At 35.1% G+C, this 20,737-nt stretch overlaps 2 protein-coding genes across 2 annotated transcripts in view; both read left to right on the top strand.

Annotated features, from left to right (window-relative positions):
* The window catches only part of LOC138321598 (uncharacterized protein YqhO-like), a 79,907-nt gene that overhangs the window by 57,936 nt on the left and 1,234 nt on the right, over positions 1 to 20,737 (top strand). The gene's annotated exons all lie outside the window — the stretch shown is intronic.
* Positions 11,640 to 20,588, top strand: LOC138310252 (uncharacterized protein YqhO-like). Its single transcript, XM_069251378.1, has 6 exons — positions 11,640 to 11,732; positions 12,224 to 12,357; positions 12,975 to 13,125; positions 13,416 to 13,558; positions 19,955 to 20,090; positions 20,505 to 20,588. Exons 1-5 carry the CDS (start codon positions 11,672 to 11,674, stop codon positions 19,982 to 19,984), a joined length of 519 nt encoding a protein of 172 aa, XP_069107479.1. The 5' UTR covers positions 11,640 to 11,671; the 3' UTR covers positions 19,985 to 20,090; positions 20,505 to 20,588.

Genomic DNA, 20,737 nt, shown 5'->3' with positions numbered 1-20,737 from the left:
CAGTTTAACAGTAAATACAATGCCATTTAAAAGACAATGCGCTATGAAAGGTAGCCCGAATTTGAGAGCCAATCGGAATCATGAGATCTTGGAGTTGACCAATCAGGCGCCGTAGGTGTTTACACACTGGAGTGTGTAAACATAAATGATAATCAACTGTTATGGAATTTATCACATGGGTTTTCCATTGTGAAACATGCATAGTTATGAGTTAAAAAAATTATCTTAGTAATCTTGAGGTTATTGTAGCGTGACTAGAATTACGTCTATTGTACATATATCTATAGATTGTTATTATTGTCATAATTCCATGTATTAAGTAAAGATAAGTTTGTAATGTTTTAATCTACGATGACATGTTTACGTTTACAGTTGTACCAACCGGCCATGTGACTGGATGAAGTTTGTGAGATTGTCGTATTTACCCGCGGTAATAATACGTGTTACGATAATTCTAGGTTTTAGCGAGTTGTATCTTATCTACGCGATGTCGAGTTTACCTATATCACGGTCGTTAAGTGATGTTATTTTCCGTTTTAGGCATCGTAAATCTTGCAAACTTCAGACAGCCTTTTCCGCTTCGACTATTGTGTTGCGCATGTCCGCATGGGAATCACATTTCTGGTTTGCTTATTTTGGCCAGCCAATCAGCATCACGGAGTACCCGCACGCGAATTCGGAGCATCAGGGGGCATCTTATGCCCTCGGGTCAGTTACATTAGCAACTATGTTAAGTTCGTAGACTTGCGGTAGTTCCAGGTAGTGTGGTACTACGATAGAGTAGTAGAAATAGTAATAGTATTGATTTGTTGTGGGGTACTACTATAAAGAAAATAGTATTTGTCTGTGATAAGTGTGTTAATGTGGAATTATACTATTGAGATCTATTCTACTGTAGCTATAATATGTATAATAACTGTTAGATATTGTACTGTGTGTAATTTGTAATCTCCTGGTTGTTGATATGGCCATGTATACGTAAATAATAATGCAAATACTGAAATTTGATTTACTGAGTTTGTCAATTCTGTCACTGCGTGGTTGAACTTAAATATATATAGCCTTGCTACCAAAGGCGTAATAGTGATACCTCGCTAGCAGAGGTTGTACCCGTAGAAACCTTGTTACCAAAGGTGTAAGTTGTACCACGCTACCAGGGGTTTTAACCTTGTTACCAAAGGTTATAGAGCACCTCGCCTACCAGAGGGCTATACTATTTAAGTAGACTCGAGCACGTTACATAATTTTCACTAGCAGACAAACATTTATCTTAATAATCTCGAGGTTATCTTCACTAACAGACAAACTTTTACCTTAGTAATCTTGAGGTAATATTCACTCTCAGTCAAAACAGCATTTATCTTAATTATTACGAGGTAGATGAAATAGTATGTTATTAATATATCTGTTGGAAGGCAGTAAAGCGCATGCGCTGGTATTGCTGAATGTATACCCCTGAATATGTCTTGTTAAAAGATAGCTATTCGATCGATACTGTGTAACACGGTGGCTGAGAGAGTTTGTGGTAAGTGTGTAATATAGATTTGACATTACTGTAATCTGCACAATGTACAATGCTATTACTCCAATACATTAAGGAATTCTCATTTACACATTTTATAATTTTGTAGTGCTCGAACATATAACCGTAATGTGATTTATTTTACTCTAACTTACGTTCGTGTCATTTTCATTTTGATTTTTGTTTTAAAAAAGTGTCCCATTCACTTTTTATAACTGAAATCAGCAATTTTTAGCTGAACATTTAGGGTAAATCACCATTCACAACGGTTTTGATTCAATATTGCGTGGAAAAACGTTGTTGCAATAGACATTTCTAACGCCGCAGCAGACGCGGACTCCGAGACCAACTTCGACTGTTTAAAGGATCATCTCAAATATATACAGTATATATATATATATATATATAATAGCTCGTAAGTCGCCGCGGGGACATCTAAACCATGTTTAATATTTCCTTATAGTGATGATGATTGGTTTGTTGGACTAGCGGATACTGTGGCAGGCTCAAGATGTAACGGGCTGGGATTCGATCCGCATTAATGTTGCATTATCACTATTTATTTTTTATCGCATCAGTCACGAACTGTTATAAGAGGTCAAAATGTTAAACGGTAAATACCACATTATATTGCAAGTAAACACCATATATTATCACCTTGACCTAAGCATTTTTTTAAAATTTATATTTAAAATTCTAATTTTGCTTAGGTCAAAATGGATACATGGATGATGGGATCATATTACCGAATTTTGTAAATATGTGAAGCGGCACAATTCAGTTTATTGTATGGAATTATGCCACTGACATTTTCGTTATAACATGAAAGTGGCGAATAGATCTTTATTTGTAAATAATAGTGACAATGAGATATACATAAAATAACTTGAATAATTTTGTAGTTAAATGTTCAATGTCTAAAGTTTCCAATATGAAGAACCGGTGTGCTAGTTAACATGATACAGGTAAGGGACCGATAAGTGACCGAAAGTCATCAACTATTCAACATAAAGACTGACAGTCGAGACACAAGATCAAATATGTGAACTCAGCAGTTTTTTTGAAAGTGAAAAGTAAGCCCTTAACGTTTAAAAAATATGGAAAAAAATACCGCTAACGTAACAATTCTCTCTTACAGACACTTTCGTGGGCTATAGGATAAAACAAATAACGTTTTACTACATTTATATATGAATGTCACTGTGATTTTATTTCAATAGAGGAATGGGCATATCCCTAGGTTTTTGATATGTATTATTGGAATAGCAAGCATAAATCATCAGTTGGACATGAACTTGATCTTCCTGCAAATTCATAATTTTGTCATCGAAGAATATACTTCTCTTATCTATTATAAAAGTAACAGCGGCTGTGTAAAATATCGTGCAAATATAGTATATATTGTGGCATTCTAATGCCTCTATTCAATTGTATAAAGGCATATGAGCATAAAGAGAAAATACGTTTTTTGAAAAATGTCTTTTTTTTTGTAAAGTTGCAGTCGATTTTTTTAAACCAGTCTTCGTTTCAAGTTCAGTGTTTCTAAAACTATAAATAATATGAGCATATTTGATAATTAAAAGGGCCTTCTTATATGTTTAGGTAAAAAATACTCATTGTGTTTGCTTTTGATGTCGAATCCGGTCAAACAAAAGTAGACACTTTTACGATTGACATGCTAACAAATTACGAACCAGGAGTGCTACCTAAGGATAGCCATGATACATACACACTTCCGACCAACTTAGTTATGTATCACTAGATTGAATGGGGGGATAATACAATTAATACCTGCTATTTCTTTGTATAAGTTTATTCTTTTGAAGTTCAAAGTAACATGTATATAATAAGTTACTTCATAATTCAACTGCATTTAATAGCCAATACATGTATATAAATGTTTTTTTATGTTGAATTTTTTCATTTTTTTCGCGATTAGCAAGCGATCATAAATAATAGTTAGCCTAACAAATACTTGACTACATGTGTATTTACTTACGTAACCAGGGCTATGAATAATATGGTCAGTGTATGTATACCTTTGAGCGTCGACTTTAATTAATCCGTTGACACGCTGTTTATGACTAGATTTGAGGAAAACATGCATATGGCTGTCTATTGTCAGGCATGGTAACACGTCTTTATCCACAGGTTTCATCGCACTTATTTCGTATATTTTAGTTTCGTTTTCATTCTATAAAAAATGGTCATTTAAAAGCAAAACAAGTTGGTGAAACCGGAATGTCCGGAGAAAATTTTTTTTGCAGTAATTTACACGTACAATTCGTACTTATGTATCGTCGCCTTTATTGATATGTACATAGCACACTGATTTAAGAATATCTATAATTGATAACTGTCGCTTAAAAGATCGTTTTCAAATCTTGCGACATCCCATATTTATCGGCATGAATAATATAATAACATGGGTCTGTCAAGTGGACAGGGATATCTTAACCTGAGTGAAAGATTTTGGCTGGTCAACCCGAGGCTTGCCGAGGGTTGCCGGCCAATATCTTTCACGAGGGTTGAGATATCCTTGTCCACTTGACAAACCCATGTTTGATTCTTTTTCTCCCATACTTGGTAGGAAAAAAAACGCGAAATTCCTATTTGTTTCCAGCTGCCAAGTTTCGTTGCGTCATTATGCAAGAACGTCGTTATGCGTCAAAATTGATGACGCCATCTACAAGGCACGCCGCGGTGACGCCGCATTTATTGATGACGTCACGTAAATATCCAGCGTGTGTGAACTGTCTTACACCCCACTGTTTAAGACAGAGATATATTTTCCCTAGCAACCACGGGATATCCCTGTGAAGTATGGGAGAAAAGAGTATCTATTAACTGAAATCGCACAATAATGCCGAAATAAACATAAGGGTCATTGTATACACATCAAAATGAAATCTATAGATGTATGCATGCACCTAATGATCTGTAATTTATGGAAATCTATGAAATACAGTTACAGTGTTATCTTACATACGGATACCGGCGTGGCTTCAGTACAGTGGTACTAGATACGTAGGTGTAGAAAACGTAAATCTGACCCGTAACTGTGTAAATATGTGGTGTAGGAAGAGTGCAATACGATCCTCACAATTCGATAACCTTTTACATCTTATTCTGAATGGCCGTCTACTCATTTTTAACAAATAAGATGCAAATATTTTCATATTTTTCATCATTTTCTCTGGTAATGGTGCGGCTTATAAATAAAATGCCTTGCAACATAAAACAACATGCGAAGAAGAGCTGTATTACAGTTAGACATACATATGATGCACGTATACAATACCTTTTACACTAAATATGTATAACTAAACAAAAACATCAAATGAAGAGAAAGAGGGAGGTGTTTCTAAGCATAATTGACCAGGTTAGAAGTCTTTTTGAGGTATTTTTGACCAGGGTACAATAACATCATGGCGTCCTATTGGAGAAAAATTCTCTCTTCTTTGGGGGTCAACACATGTAAACAAGGGTCAACTGTCACGTGATAGATAATTGACTAATGGTCAATCGATAACAATGGAAATGCTGAGAGCTTACAAACTAATGCCCAGAAATTCAAATAACTGAAATATAAGTCAATTGCTCGTTGGTGGAAAAACACACCTGTATAGCCAGCAAGCTCTCTATACTCAAGAGAAAATGGCTCATCTCTTGGATGGGCGTATATTTATTTTTAACAAATAAGATGTAAATATCTTCACTTCATCATTTTCTCGGTTCAAGGTACGGCATACAGTATAAATGAAATGTCAAAAGAAAACATATAGCGCGAACAAGATTGGAACGCGATATGATGACGCTGCCACTCCAGACTTTTATTACACACGTGTAATATAACCTATACTTTCTGCATTATGATAGGTTGATTCCGTTGAATGGTACGTATATCTATACGTGGAAAATGACCCTCTTTTTCTTCATATTAAAGTGATATCTAATATTTAAAATAATAATTTTCCGCACTATTTATAACGGCGCATTTGGACCGACTTTTAGATTTTAGTATGGTTCGAATCGCAGCTAATCGATTAATTAACTTGATTGATCATCAAACGGGAAGAAACTAAGACAAACATTAGTCAAAAAATAAAACTCGTATCATTTAAAAAAAAAATAATGTGTGGGAAAACTCATATTACATATCCTCTATGTACGTAAAATACGTAAAGTACGTAAGATAAAGTTAAAAACACGATGTCTAGAATAACAGCTAGAATTACATTCCCTTCTAACAGACAGGTATGTGTGTTTAAGGCAAGGTTGATCGGAATATTTTTTGACATATTCGATGATCGGTGGTATCCCATACCAACGGAAACGTATATAGACCTATACTTGTTGTGTTAAATGTCACTTTATCGACATAAATTAAGTCGACTTGACATTTAACTAGAAACTGCACGTAGGTTCAAGGAAAACCAACCACTGATAAATTCTAAACATTTCCGATAATGTTATGTCAAAGTTCAAGGTGATCGCGCTAAAAGATAAAAGCGATTGTCACGAATACAGACAAGGTCCTTTCTACGGAAACATATATGGACATGTTTTGTTCTAGGTCATTTTTTCGATATAGCTTATGTCAATTTGGCAACATATATAACTAAACATATCGTCATTTCAATGTCGACATCTTTAGATAATATCACACTTGTCGTAATAACAAAAAATATCAGGATATAGAATGTCGATTTCATAAACCTATGCCCCGAATGTCTGTTTAGTAATTGTATGCAAATGTATCATGATATGGACCTATATAGAGGCTTTTAGCCGGCGCCTTCGACAAGTTGTTTCAACGGTACCATACTCGCTACAAATCAATTGATCTGTACCGATATAACAATGCAACATTTCAGCCTTTTTATTTTTACTTCTAAATTATAACAATAAATTGATTTTATTATTAGTCTACAGTTCATCGACATCTGGGAATTCAGTGGAAAAATAATAGACAGTGTGTTGTGTCCTACGCCAATTTTGATCACATGGGTATCAACAATAAAGTGACAAGGGGAGATATAGTTAGACGGATAAACACATAAATTGATCGAAATATACATTTCCGAATAAAGTTACGCCACTTTGTGTAAGATAAGTGCTTGTATGAGGTCTTGGTTATTTTTGATAGAATTATGACGCTTCGTATACGAGTGCTTGAGGGTTTGATAACTTATGATATAGTGTCATTTGAATGAGAGTCCCAGAACGCCGCTATGTGGAAATGCAAGATGGTCGTCTTGAAAAATATGCTGTGAAAATGGTCGTTCTAAGAAAAGGATTTCTTTGGTTATGGTGTCTAATATCATTTTCTTATGCGTGGAAAGCATGATTTAGCTATTCTGGATACTGTTTAATGAATTGACCATGTGTTTGATCGAAATTTTGAATTTCAAGATAGCTATCACGAAATCCAGTAAAACATCATACATTCCAATTCCAAAAGGGACATATGTACAGTTTGTCCATGTTTGAGGTTTTATATACTCAAACCAACTTTCATTACGTGGCTATTAAATTTGGCGATTTTCGTTTCAAAACATTTTCGCTGAAATCAAGTTTCGAAGATTTAGAAATGAATGGAAATATCATTGAATTTAATTGTGCAAGAATTACTTCAGACTGAAATGTACTATTTTTTGTGCATATTCTGTCAAAAATTACAAGTAACACAACAATCTACGAGTAAACAGTAATACCGAAGGTTAGTTCGGGTAGATACACAGTTTCCACCTTATTTATGTTCGAGTACACCTAGGAAGTATTATATATGCCTACAAAATATCGCAAGTTCAAACAACGGCAGATACCTTTAATGTCTAGAGTTTCTTTCATATCATCATTGCTGTCTGTCTTAATTTATTTGACATAATGCAATTTGTCCATCTCAAGGGGTTGTAGGTGCCTCAAATCTATTTTGCTTCAACACACGTTTCACACAAAGACACTGAAAGGACAAATGAATGAATGAAAATACATTGTATAGACAAAAACAATATACGAATTAACAAAGTTTTCAGGTATAAAAATAGTTAATAATGTATAGCATATCTCAGTAGTATGTTCGTTTGAACAACGCTGCAATATTTCAGCAATCTTTACATCGCGATAACTCCTTTTAGAATCCGTGGATGTTATCATTACCCTCAACGTTGTAACTGTGACGAAATCCATTCAAAAAGGTATTTTTATCAGTAAATTGGGCAAGTTTTATAAAATTAAAGATAACAAATTTACAATTGCATATTTTCAGAACCGATATCCCTGCTTTAAAGATATAGCTAGGTGTTTGCATTATCTGAGCTTTGACGGATTCCATCAGATGTTTTATCTTGAAGCGGCCGTTTTAACCTTTTGTGTGTGCTTTTTGTATGTTAGATATCACTTCTGATGACGTAGTTTGGCCCAATTGATTACACTGTATAAATATTAAGGGTAAACCATGGTTTTTTATGTTGATCATGCCATTTTTTAATAATTTTATTTTTTTCCAATCAATTTTATGAATACATGGACATATATTGACATGTAAACTCACTCACTCACTATCATTCGTCATTATTTTTATAGCAAGATATGTATATACCTTATATACATACATACTTGGTACACAACATATAAACCTTTTTACACACCATCACACACTTGCACACCTACATACACACATGAACATATAAACATATTATACAAATACACACAGAAAGACATACAATACAGACAGGCACAGAGACATAGATAGACAGAAAGGTAAAAAAGAAAAAGATAGAGAAAAAGAGAGAGATGGGGGATGGATAATTTATTATCATTATAGACCGCTAAAATATAAGTAAAAACGCAAATATTGTTTCAAAGCCCAGGAGACAAAATATGTCAGAACATATGAGAGAGAGAAACATAGAGGAGAAAAAAAATTGATTATACATTAATTATAGCAGAACAAGTTTTTCCCATTTTTGCTATTCCTTTCGAAATTTTACTACATAAACATTACCTTTGTTATAAGCCAAACATTTTTTAACATTATGATAGTCTTGAATAGCATTAATTAGAGAATTTAAATTTAAAGATTTGTGAAGACAACGCATTTTATATATATAGTGTTTCACTATAATGAGTTTTTCATTATCAATTCTACTATTTACATTTTGAAGGAGAAGTCCAAAAAGGAAAATTTTCTTTATTGAGACTAAAAGGAATAAAAAAAGAGTGTCTAAAAGAGTTTCAAGACTCACAAGAAGTTTTTGCACCTCTTGACATTCCCAAAACAAGTGTGTAATAGTTTCATATTCCGAGTTGCAAAGTGTACACATAGGCGACTGAACAATTCGAGCTTTAAATAAAAAAGAATTAGTTGCCAGAATACTATGATTAACTCTATATTGAAACCACTGAAATTTTGTGCTTTTTGTAATCATAAATGGAAGCTTAAAAACATTTCTCCATGATATATTACTCAAATCAAAAATTGAATTCCATTTCTTTTGTCCTGATGGTACAATATACATGTAGGTTTTTATAAGACTATTATAAAACACTTTGGAACCTTTAGATTTGCTAAACGTTTGCTCATAATATATTGGAATAAATGGACGAGGTATTTCTGTTTTCGAAAAAACCTGGATTGCGATTAAATTGTTTTACTGCTGATATAACACTGTGATACTGAAGAAAGTTAGTCTTTATGAGATATTTTTGAGTAAATTCTTCAAAAGTATAAAATCTACCAGAATCATAGTCTCTTATTAAATCCTTTATATTTATAACTCCCTTTTTAAACCAGTCTCTAATGAAAATTGACTTTCTATTAATACGAATTTTGTCATTATACCATAGTGGGGTCTTCAGATAAACATCATGATCATTCAAATCCCTTTCCTTAGCCAAATACATTTTTTACAGGCTTTCAAAACATCTAACCAAAACTTGTTTTTACATTTATGTTCACATTTCTTATATAGTCTGAACCAGTTGACCATGGTGTCACGCGCGCGCCGTGGCCCTTTGTAGAGTAACAACGGGAACTGCTTCACATGTTTTGTCAAAGATGTGAATAGGACTTGCGAGGATTGTTTCAGGAAATTTTGGATTACTCATTGGTAATATATATTTTTGGGACAACTGGATTATTTTAATGAAATCATTCATCAATTTAAAACAAGACCAGCTTCAATAAACCTGGTGCTGTTCAGTTGTTTTCGATCACATTAAAAAGGATTAATATATAGGCTGAATATAAATATGATCACTTTGTTCCCAAATTTAAAGCGAATAGTCGGACAAACAAAGGCTAATGTCGGTAAAAATGGTGTTAATATATCCAGTATAATTTCTTATGAAATAGAAAAATAAAATCCCCCATCAAAATCGCTCTGTATGCGAAGAAATTAATATATATTATGGAATCCTAATACGTCTTCCCGACCGGCTATCAGTGCAGTTGACTCTTAACGCGTGCGCAACATCCACTAGCTCTCCGTAGTAAACAAAACATGACTACCGTAGTTTGAACCAAAAGGTTTTCGCCAAAACAACCAACTGACTACCCTAAAATCCGAAAGGAAAGGCAATGGAGCAGCGACAATCCCAACATATGACTCGGTAAACATTACGAGGCATGGAGAGTGTTAATACAACTTGTTATAGTAACGAACAAGCAGTTCCGGACCGCTACTGCACATGTACACATGTACATGTACGTACCCGGTACTCCCTGCTCAGCTGATAGTAATGCCCATAATTACAATGGTCAAAACTGGACACCGTAAGCAGAACTTGACCATCATTATGGTATACAAGGACTTTTGGAAGGCCAAAGAACGCATTAAGACTGGTTTCCTTTGCCCGACTATTCGCTTTAAGAAAATCAAGTAAAGCCACCCAAGCAGGCAACATTTGAAACAAAATTGTGATAACAAAATCGCTACATTATTTAATTGTGAACGCATGAACTTGCAATTAAATCAAGATAAACCTAATTTCCTGTTTCCAAAATAATATAGAAAATATTTCCCTTTGTTTCTCTATATTATATTGTAGATTTTAGGGAATCTAAATACAAATTTAATTCTAAAATATATCATCTTCAAATTAATATCTAGAAGTTGATGAATGCACATTTAGTACCTCAATCCATATAGGATATAGTGCTATGGACTTTTTGGTCGCAATTTATTATTTTAAATATTTTTATCTGGAAGTAAAATAAGAAGATCAAATTTTCCAGTGGTGGTAATAGTGTAAAGAAGGCAACTTTTGTAAGTGAAGAAAAAGACTACTGGTTTTAAAAACGCCATTCGTCAGTTATCTAATACATCAAATACCCCATAAACAGAAGAATTATTTTGTAGTTACCGTTCTATCATCCGTATGCTGAAATACCTTAGTCTCCTTGTCGAACAAAGGTTCTTTAATTCCATCAATATCAACTCTTTTCAAAATTATTTAGCCCAAAGGCTCAGCTGTTATGCATTTCATTTAACGCTACCACTTATCCCATTTGATAAAGCGCTTTCGAAATGTAATCTTTTACATTTCTATATGACTCATCCTTTCAAAAACTTTTCCCTGGTCATTTTTTAGTTTATAGCTCAATCAATCACATTTCTTATACATGGAATGTTATCAGCTATATCCCGCCCAAAGATACAACTTCGGTAAAACACTTTTCAACCAATCAGACATGTCTTGCTAAATTATGTTGTCTGCATTCAGAAGAACTATAGGTCTCCAATTTGAAGTTTATTTCGATTCCTTTTACTCTTAAACAGCAGAATTATCTCCAAGTTTCATAGATTTCAAAAGTTCCCAAATGCTAAGTTCAATAGAAAAACCAACACAAAATAAAACATAGAAAACTTTTCGGGATTGTTATATATTTTGAGTACGGTAACATACGTTCCTAGAAACAAAGCAAGGTTTCAGTTGTCTGTCGTTTTATATTTCCTCCGTTATCCACATTTTATCTTATAGTTTATGCCGTACCTATGAGTAATTATTTATTTTATCCATTTAAAAAAATGATTACATTTCACAATATATGCGCTAAAATTACATAAGGGTAGCTTGATAATGCATACAAAACAGTTTATAGAACTTTTGATATATATTCATTATCTGTTGTAGATCTTCAAAATGGGAAATACACAGAATCACGAAAACGTAGAGACCGAGATCGACGACGAGGAGGAGGAGAGTACGAGTATTTATAATCCAAACGAATTGATTACTTAAAACGTTAAACATGACTAGTTTAGTATAGCATGAAGTGCTTTGCTTTCATTATCTTTTATCAATACTGGTTACAGTGTCTGACTCAGCTTTAATGAATGTTAGAAATAACACATACCCTCCTCGATAATCCAATGGATACTGTCACTGACGTTATACCCAACCCTGTCTATCTCATAGAATAAAACTGGAGGAAAAAGGAAACAGGGGTTTTTAGCCTTAATATACATCAAAGAAATTGTATAACGGTACGCAGTGGTTGACTGTAAAGCTTTGCTGTTAGGTCTCTCTCTCTCCCTTCTCTGTGATCTGTAAGTCTCTGTAGGCCTGTGTTTGGTCAGGTTTTTTTCTCCAGGGGGGATATAACGTCAGTGATAGTAACCCCTCGAGTTTTGAGGATAAATACTTATATACAAAGACACAGTGTGGTAAAACGTTTCATTCTCCCATTTCTAGTGGAGGTTTCACCTCCAAGTGAGCTGGAACTGCGAGCCAGACAAATCAATCCAGCGGAACAGCACTACCCATTTGAAAACATCGTACTTGAAGGCGGTGGTAGCAAGGGCGGTGCATATTGTGGGGTAATTCGTGTGAGTAACACATCTGGCGATTTATCTCAGACCCTGAGGTGGATTGTAATATGTTATCATTCTTTGATTGGTTCAAAATATTCATATGTATTCTATTGGATCTTGATGAAGACTAAGTCTCAAGCGACCTATTATAATCGCCATCAGTTCGTGCCGTGCGTCCATAAACAATTTACATTTGCGACTTCTTATCCAAGACAGCGCATGCAAATTCAATGAAATACTTTACAAACATTCAAAGGCAACTCAAAGATCAGGTGACCATTAAGGCCCACGTACCCCTTGTAATGTATCTGTAAATTCCAGTTATTAGGAAAAACATTTTTATATCTAATACTGAATGCATTCTGTTCAGTCGGTCTTTACCGTCGAATAAAAACATTTTTTGCGTATCTATTCTTCATAATTACAGGAAAACGACAATGGATTTTTAAGCTTGTTAGATATGTTTTATAAATTGTGTTTTTGCTATCAGTGGGCTCCATTTTGAAATAAAATGTAATCGTTTTTTCTTCAGTTTTAAACTGAGGTTGAAATTTTCTAAGAAGATCAGAACAAATCACCTAACATACACTGAATGATAATTATGTATTTAATAATTATCATTTATTTCATAGGTTTTGGAAGAGATTGGCTTATATCCCCAAATCAAACGTTTCTCAGGAACCAGTGCCGGGGCAATTACTGCTGCATTGCTTGCCGCGGGCTATAATTCATATGAGATTGAGAAATTCATGAAGAATGACATCTCCATGAATTTAATGTTAGGTCTGTATCATCTTGTGGCAATTTAGACAATGATACCTACACTCTGATAAAAGGACATTAGTATTTAATATTAGGTTACTATTTAAATGTTTTTTCTTTTGAACAAATGCATTTGGATTTTTTAATATTTGTTTTGTGTTTAAGTGAATTTGTCCGGTTAAATGAAAAATGATGATTTTTTTGTGTGTTTTGTTCTTTAATTCATTTTCTGTACAGTTAAATGTTTCCATTACAGTCTTCTCACTGAATACAGAAAGGATCATAACTAATGACATATCTATTCTCCTCAGACGGCTCATTTCCTTGGAGAATGGCCACATATATACCTCGCCTCTTCAATGGGTACGGCCTCAGTGGTGCGACACAGTTTAACAAATGGTTGGGCGAGAAGCTCCGAGAAAAAGCAGGCAGTGCCGATGTAACATTTGAGCAAGTGAGTGATATACATGGAAATGTTATAAAATAATTACAAGACTATATGGGCTATATGTTGTTGTTATAATATTTTATTGATAGCTATACGGCGCCTTATTTTACAAACCAGGCATTAATCGTTTAGCATTGAAGGTAGATACGGTATTCATCCTGTGTTAAGGTGGTTCGATACAGTTAGGCCTAAACATTCCCCCTCGTTTAATTTTCTTTAAAATTTACTCACTGAAAGATTGGTTGATAAACTGTTTATTAAGGCTTTTATTTGAAATTAGACTGAGCGGTTTTGGAAATATTGTACTCTCAAAAACCCTACTTTACCGTCTGTTTTTCTCAAAATACAATTTTACACACATATTACCAAAGCTTGGTATTGACTGAAATATTACAAACAACAATTTTTTTATCTTTAATATGTAAGTTTATATGGCTATCAATGTCGTCTCCACTCTTAAAAATACAATAATTGTGAATTTTTTACGCGAATGCGTAAAAATGAGACCTAAAAAGGGCCATTTTGAAATTTTTGCATTTGAATTTCAGCTTCAATACATAATTTCAAACTATTGTTTCGTATAATTTTCTTTATTTTTTGTCAACATAATTAGACAGTTGGTTTGGTTACGATAAAAGAATATATAAAAAAAATGACCGCGGAATTTTGGAGTAATTAGCCTTTCTATACCCCCTCCCCCAAAATATTACTTTCTTCACAATTATGATAGTAGACTGAAATCGAGGGGTAATATTTCTATAAAGTACAACTTATATATTAAACATTATAAAGTGTAATAGTCTGATAATATGAACTGTTATAACTGTTAATTTTACACACGATGCCACCGATTTGATGCCATACAAAGCTAAGAAATGGCACAAATAAGCCATTATTTTGCTTGGATATAACATCTGAAAAATAATTATGGAAAATTCCGTGTAAGGATTCCACTTCAATTACCTTTTAGACAATCCATGATTTTATATTCTAGCGTAGAAACATTTTATCAAAATCTATCTTTCCATCGTCTAAATATCTTAGTAGTGGGGGAGGAGAAATAGGTTTCCATGTACTTCTCTGGAAGTTTTCCGAAACATGTTTTTTAGGACCGGTATGATGTCTAGTTTTATTTTATGCTTGTTGCCATTGACAACTAATGTCCTATGGGGGTCATATGGCGGCCATCTTGGATTTCAGTTATCAAAAATGGCCAAAATGACACATTGGCATATATGCGCATAGATAGAGAACCAGACAACAATCAGAGGCAAATAAACACATATTTTTAATATGATTGAAACATGCTGAATACGATTAAATCATAATTATGACGTAACGTCTTTTCATTTTTGTGAAATGACGGGAAAACAATGAATTTTCCAGCTTTTTTTCCTTTAAAAAATCGATAAATATCATAATTTTTATCACAAGTAAAATATTGATTACAATTACATTTTTTAACAACCAGGGTCATGTAAGAATGTGCCAGGTTTATTGGTGAAGGAAAGGCGGAGTTCCCGGAGTAAAAAACATCGCCAACAGTCAATACCTGGCAACTGCCCCACATGGGATTCGCACATGCGACCCGGAGGTGGAGGGCTTGTGGTAATATGTCGAGACATTATACCAATCGGCCATCGCGGCCCAATTACAACTAGAACGTGGTTAGCAATAATAGTAATAATCCACTCTCTTATAGTGAACAACTGGAAAACATATTTTTTTTACAAATTATCGGCTCGTGCCAGAACGAAACGTAGTACTGTGTTCGAATTATCATCCTTGATTTTTTTTTGTCCTGAAGACACGATGGTATAGCACAGCTCATTACCACAAAACTTTCGGTCTCGCGGCTGTTCCTTTGGTTTTCATCAAGCTGCTGCAGGTTGGCGTAGGATTTCAGCACTCCAGGAAAATAAATGTCCACGTCTATTTCGACGATTCCCTCATGCTCCACCTAGTCTAGGAATCGTTGGAGCGAAACGCACGTCTGGTCCTGAAACGTTTGTTCAGAGTCGATTTCATTCCGTCCAGAGAGAAGTCCTAGGTTTTCTTCTCAGGACTTTGTGTTCCTGGGAAACCGTTTCAACACCGTTTGGGGCCCTTCCATCTTTGGAGAAGTTCCTAGAAGGCCAGATATCTTGCTCTGACCTACTTTTGACTGGTCTTTCTTCGACTGCCATTGCAAGTCGGGTGATTGGTCTGGGGATCAGGTCTCCCAGCACATCAACGTGCAGTAGATAAGGGTTATTCGGTTGGCTCTGCAGGCTTTTCAGAAGATTTTACATTCCAAGGTGGTTTGTGTGACTACGGATAACTCTACAGTTGTCGCGTATCTGAAGAGAAAGGGTGGGGGCAAAGTCACACGCCCTTTGTGCCCTCGCCATTCGTGTTCTTCTCTTTTGTCAGGAAATGCGGTTAACTCTCTCAGTCAAGCATCTTCCAGACAGGTTGAATGTTCTGGCGGATACTCTTTCCAGGCGCCGCAAGTCGGTTGTGACAGAAAGGCAGCTAAATCCCCCGATCTTCGTTGTCCACTTTTGTCTCTCCGGTGCCAGACCAAATGACTTGGGCTGTGGATGCTCTGTATCTGGATACATGCTTATGCATTCCCTCTAGTCAACCGGGTGGGCAGGGTTCTAATAGAATTGTTGGGAGCATCATTTTCCCCTCCTTCTGATAGCGTCCCTGTGACCGAGACAATACTGGTTTCCGGTGCTCTTGTCGTTTCTGTTGGTGGATATTCCTCTGGTTTTCCCACTCAGAACCAATCTCCTGCGCCAGCCTCGGTCCCGGAAGATCCATTCACGAGCGTGGAAGCTATCTCAGGAGGCCTCGCTCAGTCAGGCTTTTCATAAGACGTGTCAGCTCGCACCGCCCGATCAATAAGGTCTTCCTCACCTGCCGTCTACCAATCATGGAAGATCGTCTGTAATTGGTGTATCGACAGGAAGATTGATCAGGTCAAGGCCTCTGTCCAGCTGATTGCAGATTCCCTTCTCTATTTGTTTAGGGAACGCAAACTTGCCTCTGGTACTATTACAGGCTATCGCATGGCTATTTCCAGTGTACTGTATTCTCATGGTACACCAGAGTTAGGGTCTTCCAAATCTTTGTCTGCCTTGATTAGGGGGTTCAGTCTGGATAGGCCTAGGGTCCGGCAGTTTGGTCCACAGTGGAGTCTAGCACTTGTGTTACTGAAAGGGGTTCCTTATGAGCCTTTGTTGTCGGTCTTCATTAAGGTTTTTACTTTTGACTTCCTGTTTGCTCTTGCCTCAGGCCGTGGAATGAGTGATATCCATCTATTCACTTTTCGTGCTTCATTGGGCCAGATATAGCTCTGTTACCCTACTAACTGATCCTGCCTTTTTGGAAAAAATTCACAATCTCTATCAAGTCGAAGGAGAATGATCAGCTGCTTTGTCACAATCGGATGCTTAGGTTTTCCCTTGATAAAACAAGGGGGCGATGTACTATTCTTGCCCATTAAACAGGGTCAGCAGGATTTCTCCTCCCAGTACATCTTCAGATGGATATGTCAGGCGATCAGGATTGCTTCTGAGCAGTCTAATTATCAATCTTGGGCGAAATGCAAGGATATCGCCCATGAGGTTAGAGCCCTTGCGGCTTCTTTGGCTATCCATAATGGGTCATTGTTCCAGGACATCATGTCAGCTGCCTTTTCGCTTGGTCAGACTACTTTCACTGTTTCTACCTCCGGTCCCTGTCCTTTCATTCTAATAGATTGTTTTCCTAGGATCCCGTTGTTGCGGCCCAGTCTGTGACTGTTCCTCCTCAGAAGATATTATATGTATTTGTAGTTTTTAACTTTTGCGAGCAGGCATCGCAACGGTACAAACTTTTTCTGGGGAGGTATATCCAAAATTAGAGGAGAATAATTCGAACCCAGTTATTTTCACTAAAAAGAAATAAATTATTATGGTTATTGGGAACTGCCTGAATTATGGATAAAACATGTGAGCTAGCCTTTGGATGTTTACTGGATCCGGGAATAAGTTTTTTGTTGTTGAAATTATTGGGGAGAGGGTTGGGGGTCATCTCGCTTCTTCTGCTAAAAACCATAAATCTATCCTTTTATAACGCAAATGTGTTTGACAGAATATTTGGAGATTTAATTCATTGATTTTGTTTTTCATTTTTTTTCTTCTGCATTTTCTTTTCGGTGGAGAGGGGGGTGTCCCTCTCTTTTTCCCCAACTCACTCATGTAATAACGGTTAGTGCAATTCGAAATGAAGGTGTTTTGTCCATCAATTGTTTTACTTTTGATAAAAAATATGATATTTATCGATTTTTCAGGGGGAAAAAACCTGAACATTTCATTGTTTTCCCGTCATTTTTTGATAAATTGTTCGGGGGGGGATGCCCTCTCTTTTTCCGACCTCATTGATGCAATCTATCTTTTTATAGAACACATATGTTTACACAAGGGTTAGTGCAATTCGAAATGACTGTTACAAACTGATTTGTCCATCTTTTTTTTTACTTGTGATAAAAATTATGACATTTATCGAATTTTTAGGGAAAAAAAAACTGAAAATTTCATTGTTTTCCTGTCATTTCAAAAAAATGAGAAGACGTAACATCATTTAATCGTATTCAGCATGTTTCAATCATATAAAAAAATGTGTTTATTTGCGTATTCAGCATGTTTCAATCATATCAAAAAATGTGTTTATTTGCGTATTCAGCATGTTTCAATCATATCAAAAAATGTGTTTATTTGCATCTGATTGTTTTCTGGTTCTCTATCTATGCATATATATGCCAATGTGTCATTTTGGCCATTTTTCATAACTGAAATCCAAGATGGCCACCATGTGACCCCCATGGGACTTTAGTTGTCAACGGCAACAAGCATAAAATGAGACTAGACATCATACCGGTCCTAAAAAATCATGTTTAGAAAAATTGCCAGAGTGGTACATGGGAACCTATTTCTCCTCCCCACTATAGCTTCACCTAGTTTCTCCTCCCCACTATAGCTTCAATAGTCGTTTGAGTAAAATATTCAAGCATAAATTTGAATTTGGCGTCAAAATTGTAGTCATGAAAAGCGTCTACGTGACAACGATCGAAATCGAAATTGTTAACTTCAACTTGATCACAAAAATGTCGATAAAATCGATGTAATCATACACAAGTGTATGTCTTTGTTTGTTTTTTGAGGAGATATCTGCATATCTAATAAATATAGATATATATTTATTATCCGAAGTAAACTAAAACAGATTTTTAGATCCTCAAGATTACCTGTACTGCAAGTGTACGCCTAAGAAAAACATTTCTTATTCTGAATTTTCGAACTAGGTTCAGCTGATTACTGTAGGCAGGAAAATATTTAGTCTAGGCCTACATGTACATGTTTAGTTTCTATATCACAGATATAATACTTTTGTTGACACTAGCTTACATGTGCTTTTTCGTAAGATAGTATTTGATCAACTGAATCAGAGTACTTCCATGCATTTTCTCAAAACCGGGAATACATGCATCACCTACAGTGTAATTACAGTAGTTATGTTTTATCGTACATGTAATAAAGTAAATAAAGGCTTGTGTCCCGAACATGTTAGTGCTTATTGAAGATCATATTAGCTAAACATGATACATGTAGATATCTACATACGCAATATTCATGAAATATACTGGCTTGTACAAATTTAACGAAAAGCAGGGGTGAGGCGATGGAGAGATGAAAATATTTCTGTATCTGTAGTTTTATACTATAAAATTACTCGGCAAAATTGGAATATCTTGATTTAATTATGCATCTCCCTTAAACACATGTATATTAATATAAGTGTCACATATTCACAGTTAACCGGAGTTGAACAGAAAATGTTTTAATCACTTGATTGTTTTTAAATCTCATCTTCAGTACAAGACCGTATCGGCATATATCAGTCCGTTTGTATGAGTTATGTAATTTGTTTCTCAAAAGTCTCATTGTTATATTAGCCTAGCCAAATTCAAAGATCTGACAATATTAGTTTTTCTAGTTTGTCGAAACTAGGTCCTACACCTACCGTACAAACTTTGATTTTCACCCGGTACATTTTTGTATCAAGCTTTCGGCAAACCGAACTAAGAACAATATCGACAAATACACCGTTTATCGACTATATTATCCTGATTTTAACTTTAAAAGGTAAGATATCGTTAGACGGATTACATATAGATCGCTTTTCTTCATAATCTTAGTAGCAAAGGAGTTTTCATAAGCAGTCATTGACCCGAGGAGGTCCGAACGAACAGCGCATTCGATCCCTGTTCGGAACGTCCTTAAATAACATTAATGATAAAAACCTAGAAAATGTTTGTTAGTGGTTCTAACAACGACGCTGTATAAAGTTTTACATGTTCATGATTTGAAACAGCTTTACAAAATCAGCGGAAAAGAACTCTAAATTGTGGTTACCAATGTCAACAACATGGTCGAAGAATACTGTCACCCGAAAACCACACCGGATATGCCTGTTAGACTTGCAGTGCGCATGTCAATGGCAATTCCAGGTACAGAATCACTTTGCATGCCAAGTAGATATTGTTTCATTAGATAAATTTCCTGGTGATAAGTAGAAAGTAATGAAAGACTTTTTAAGTTTTATTGTTAGATGAAACAACAGAAAGAGTTTAAAAAAGAACTATCATCCAATTAGTTCTGAAGTATTATAATCAAAGTTGTGTTTGAGGACAATAATAGAAGCATTTTTGAATTGACGTTTGATTTCAGTAATTAAGTTTGCAAATTATTATTGTTATATATACTAAATATGAGAAAAGAGAACTAAAAAACACAGATATGTATTTCCGAAATTAAGTTAAAACCCATGAAATTAAAATGAGAGAATGAGGAATTTTATTTCATTATATGACATTAATGACTATGTTATTCGGACTATTTCACTCGGACTATTTTTATAACAGGCTTGTTCCAGATAGTGACACACAGACCGGCCTTTCATTTATCCCAGGATATTTACATTGACGGAGGAACACTTTGTAACTATCCCATACACTGTTTCGATGGTAAGTTGGTGACCAATAAAGAGAATAGAACACTTATACAAACAAAACCTTCATTACAAAACACTTACTTATGGTATACAGCCTACTGTAAAATATGGTGAATATTTTAACGCAGTCAAATTTTAGTGCAA

The sequence above is a fragment of the Argopecten irradians genome, chromosome 1 (assembly GCF_041381155.1).
Source record: "Argopecten irradians isolate NY chromosome 1, Ai_NY, whole genome shotgun sequence".
In the NCBI taxonomy this organism is placed as follows: Eukaryota; Metazoa; Mollusca; class Bivalvia; order Pectinida; family Pectinidae; genus Argopecten; species Argopecten irradians.
Note: the sequence above shows the minus strand (reverse complement) of the source record. Positions and strands in the feature narration are given on the sequence as shown.

Bases quoted from the DNA above. Each gene is read 5' to 3' on its own strand.
- LOC138310252 (XM_069251378.1), top strand. From the start codon at position 11,672: ATGGGAAATACACAGAATCACGAAAACGTAGAGACCGAGATCGACGAC. The intron at 12,358-12,974 runs GTGAGTAACACA...TTTATTTCATAG, and splicing joins CATATTGTGGGGTAATTCGT to GTTTTGGAAGAGATTGGCTT. The intron at 13,559-19,954 runs GTGAGTGATATA...GATTTGAAACAG, and splicing joins CCGATGTAACATTTGAGCAA to CTTTACAAAATCAGCGGAAA.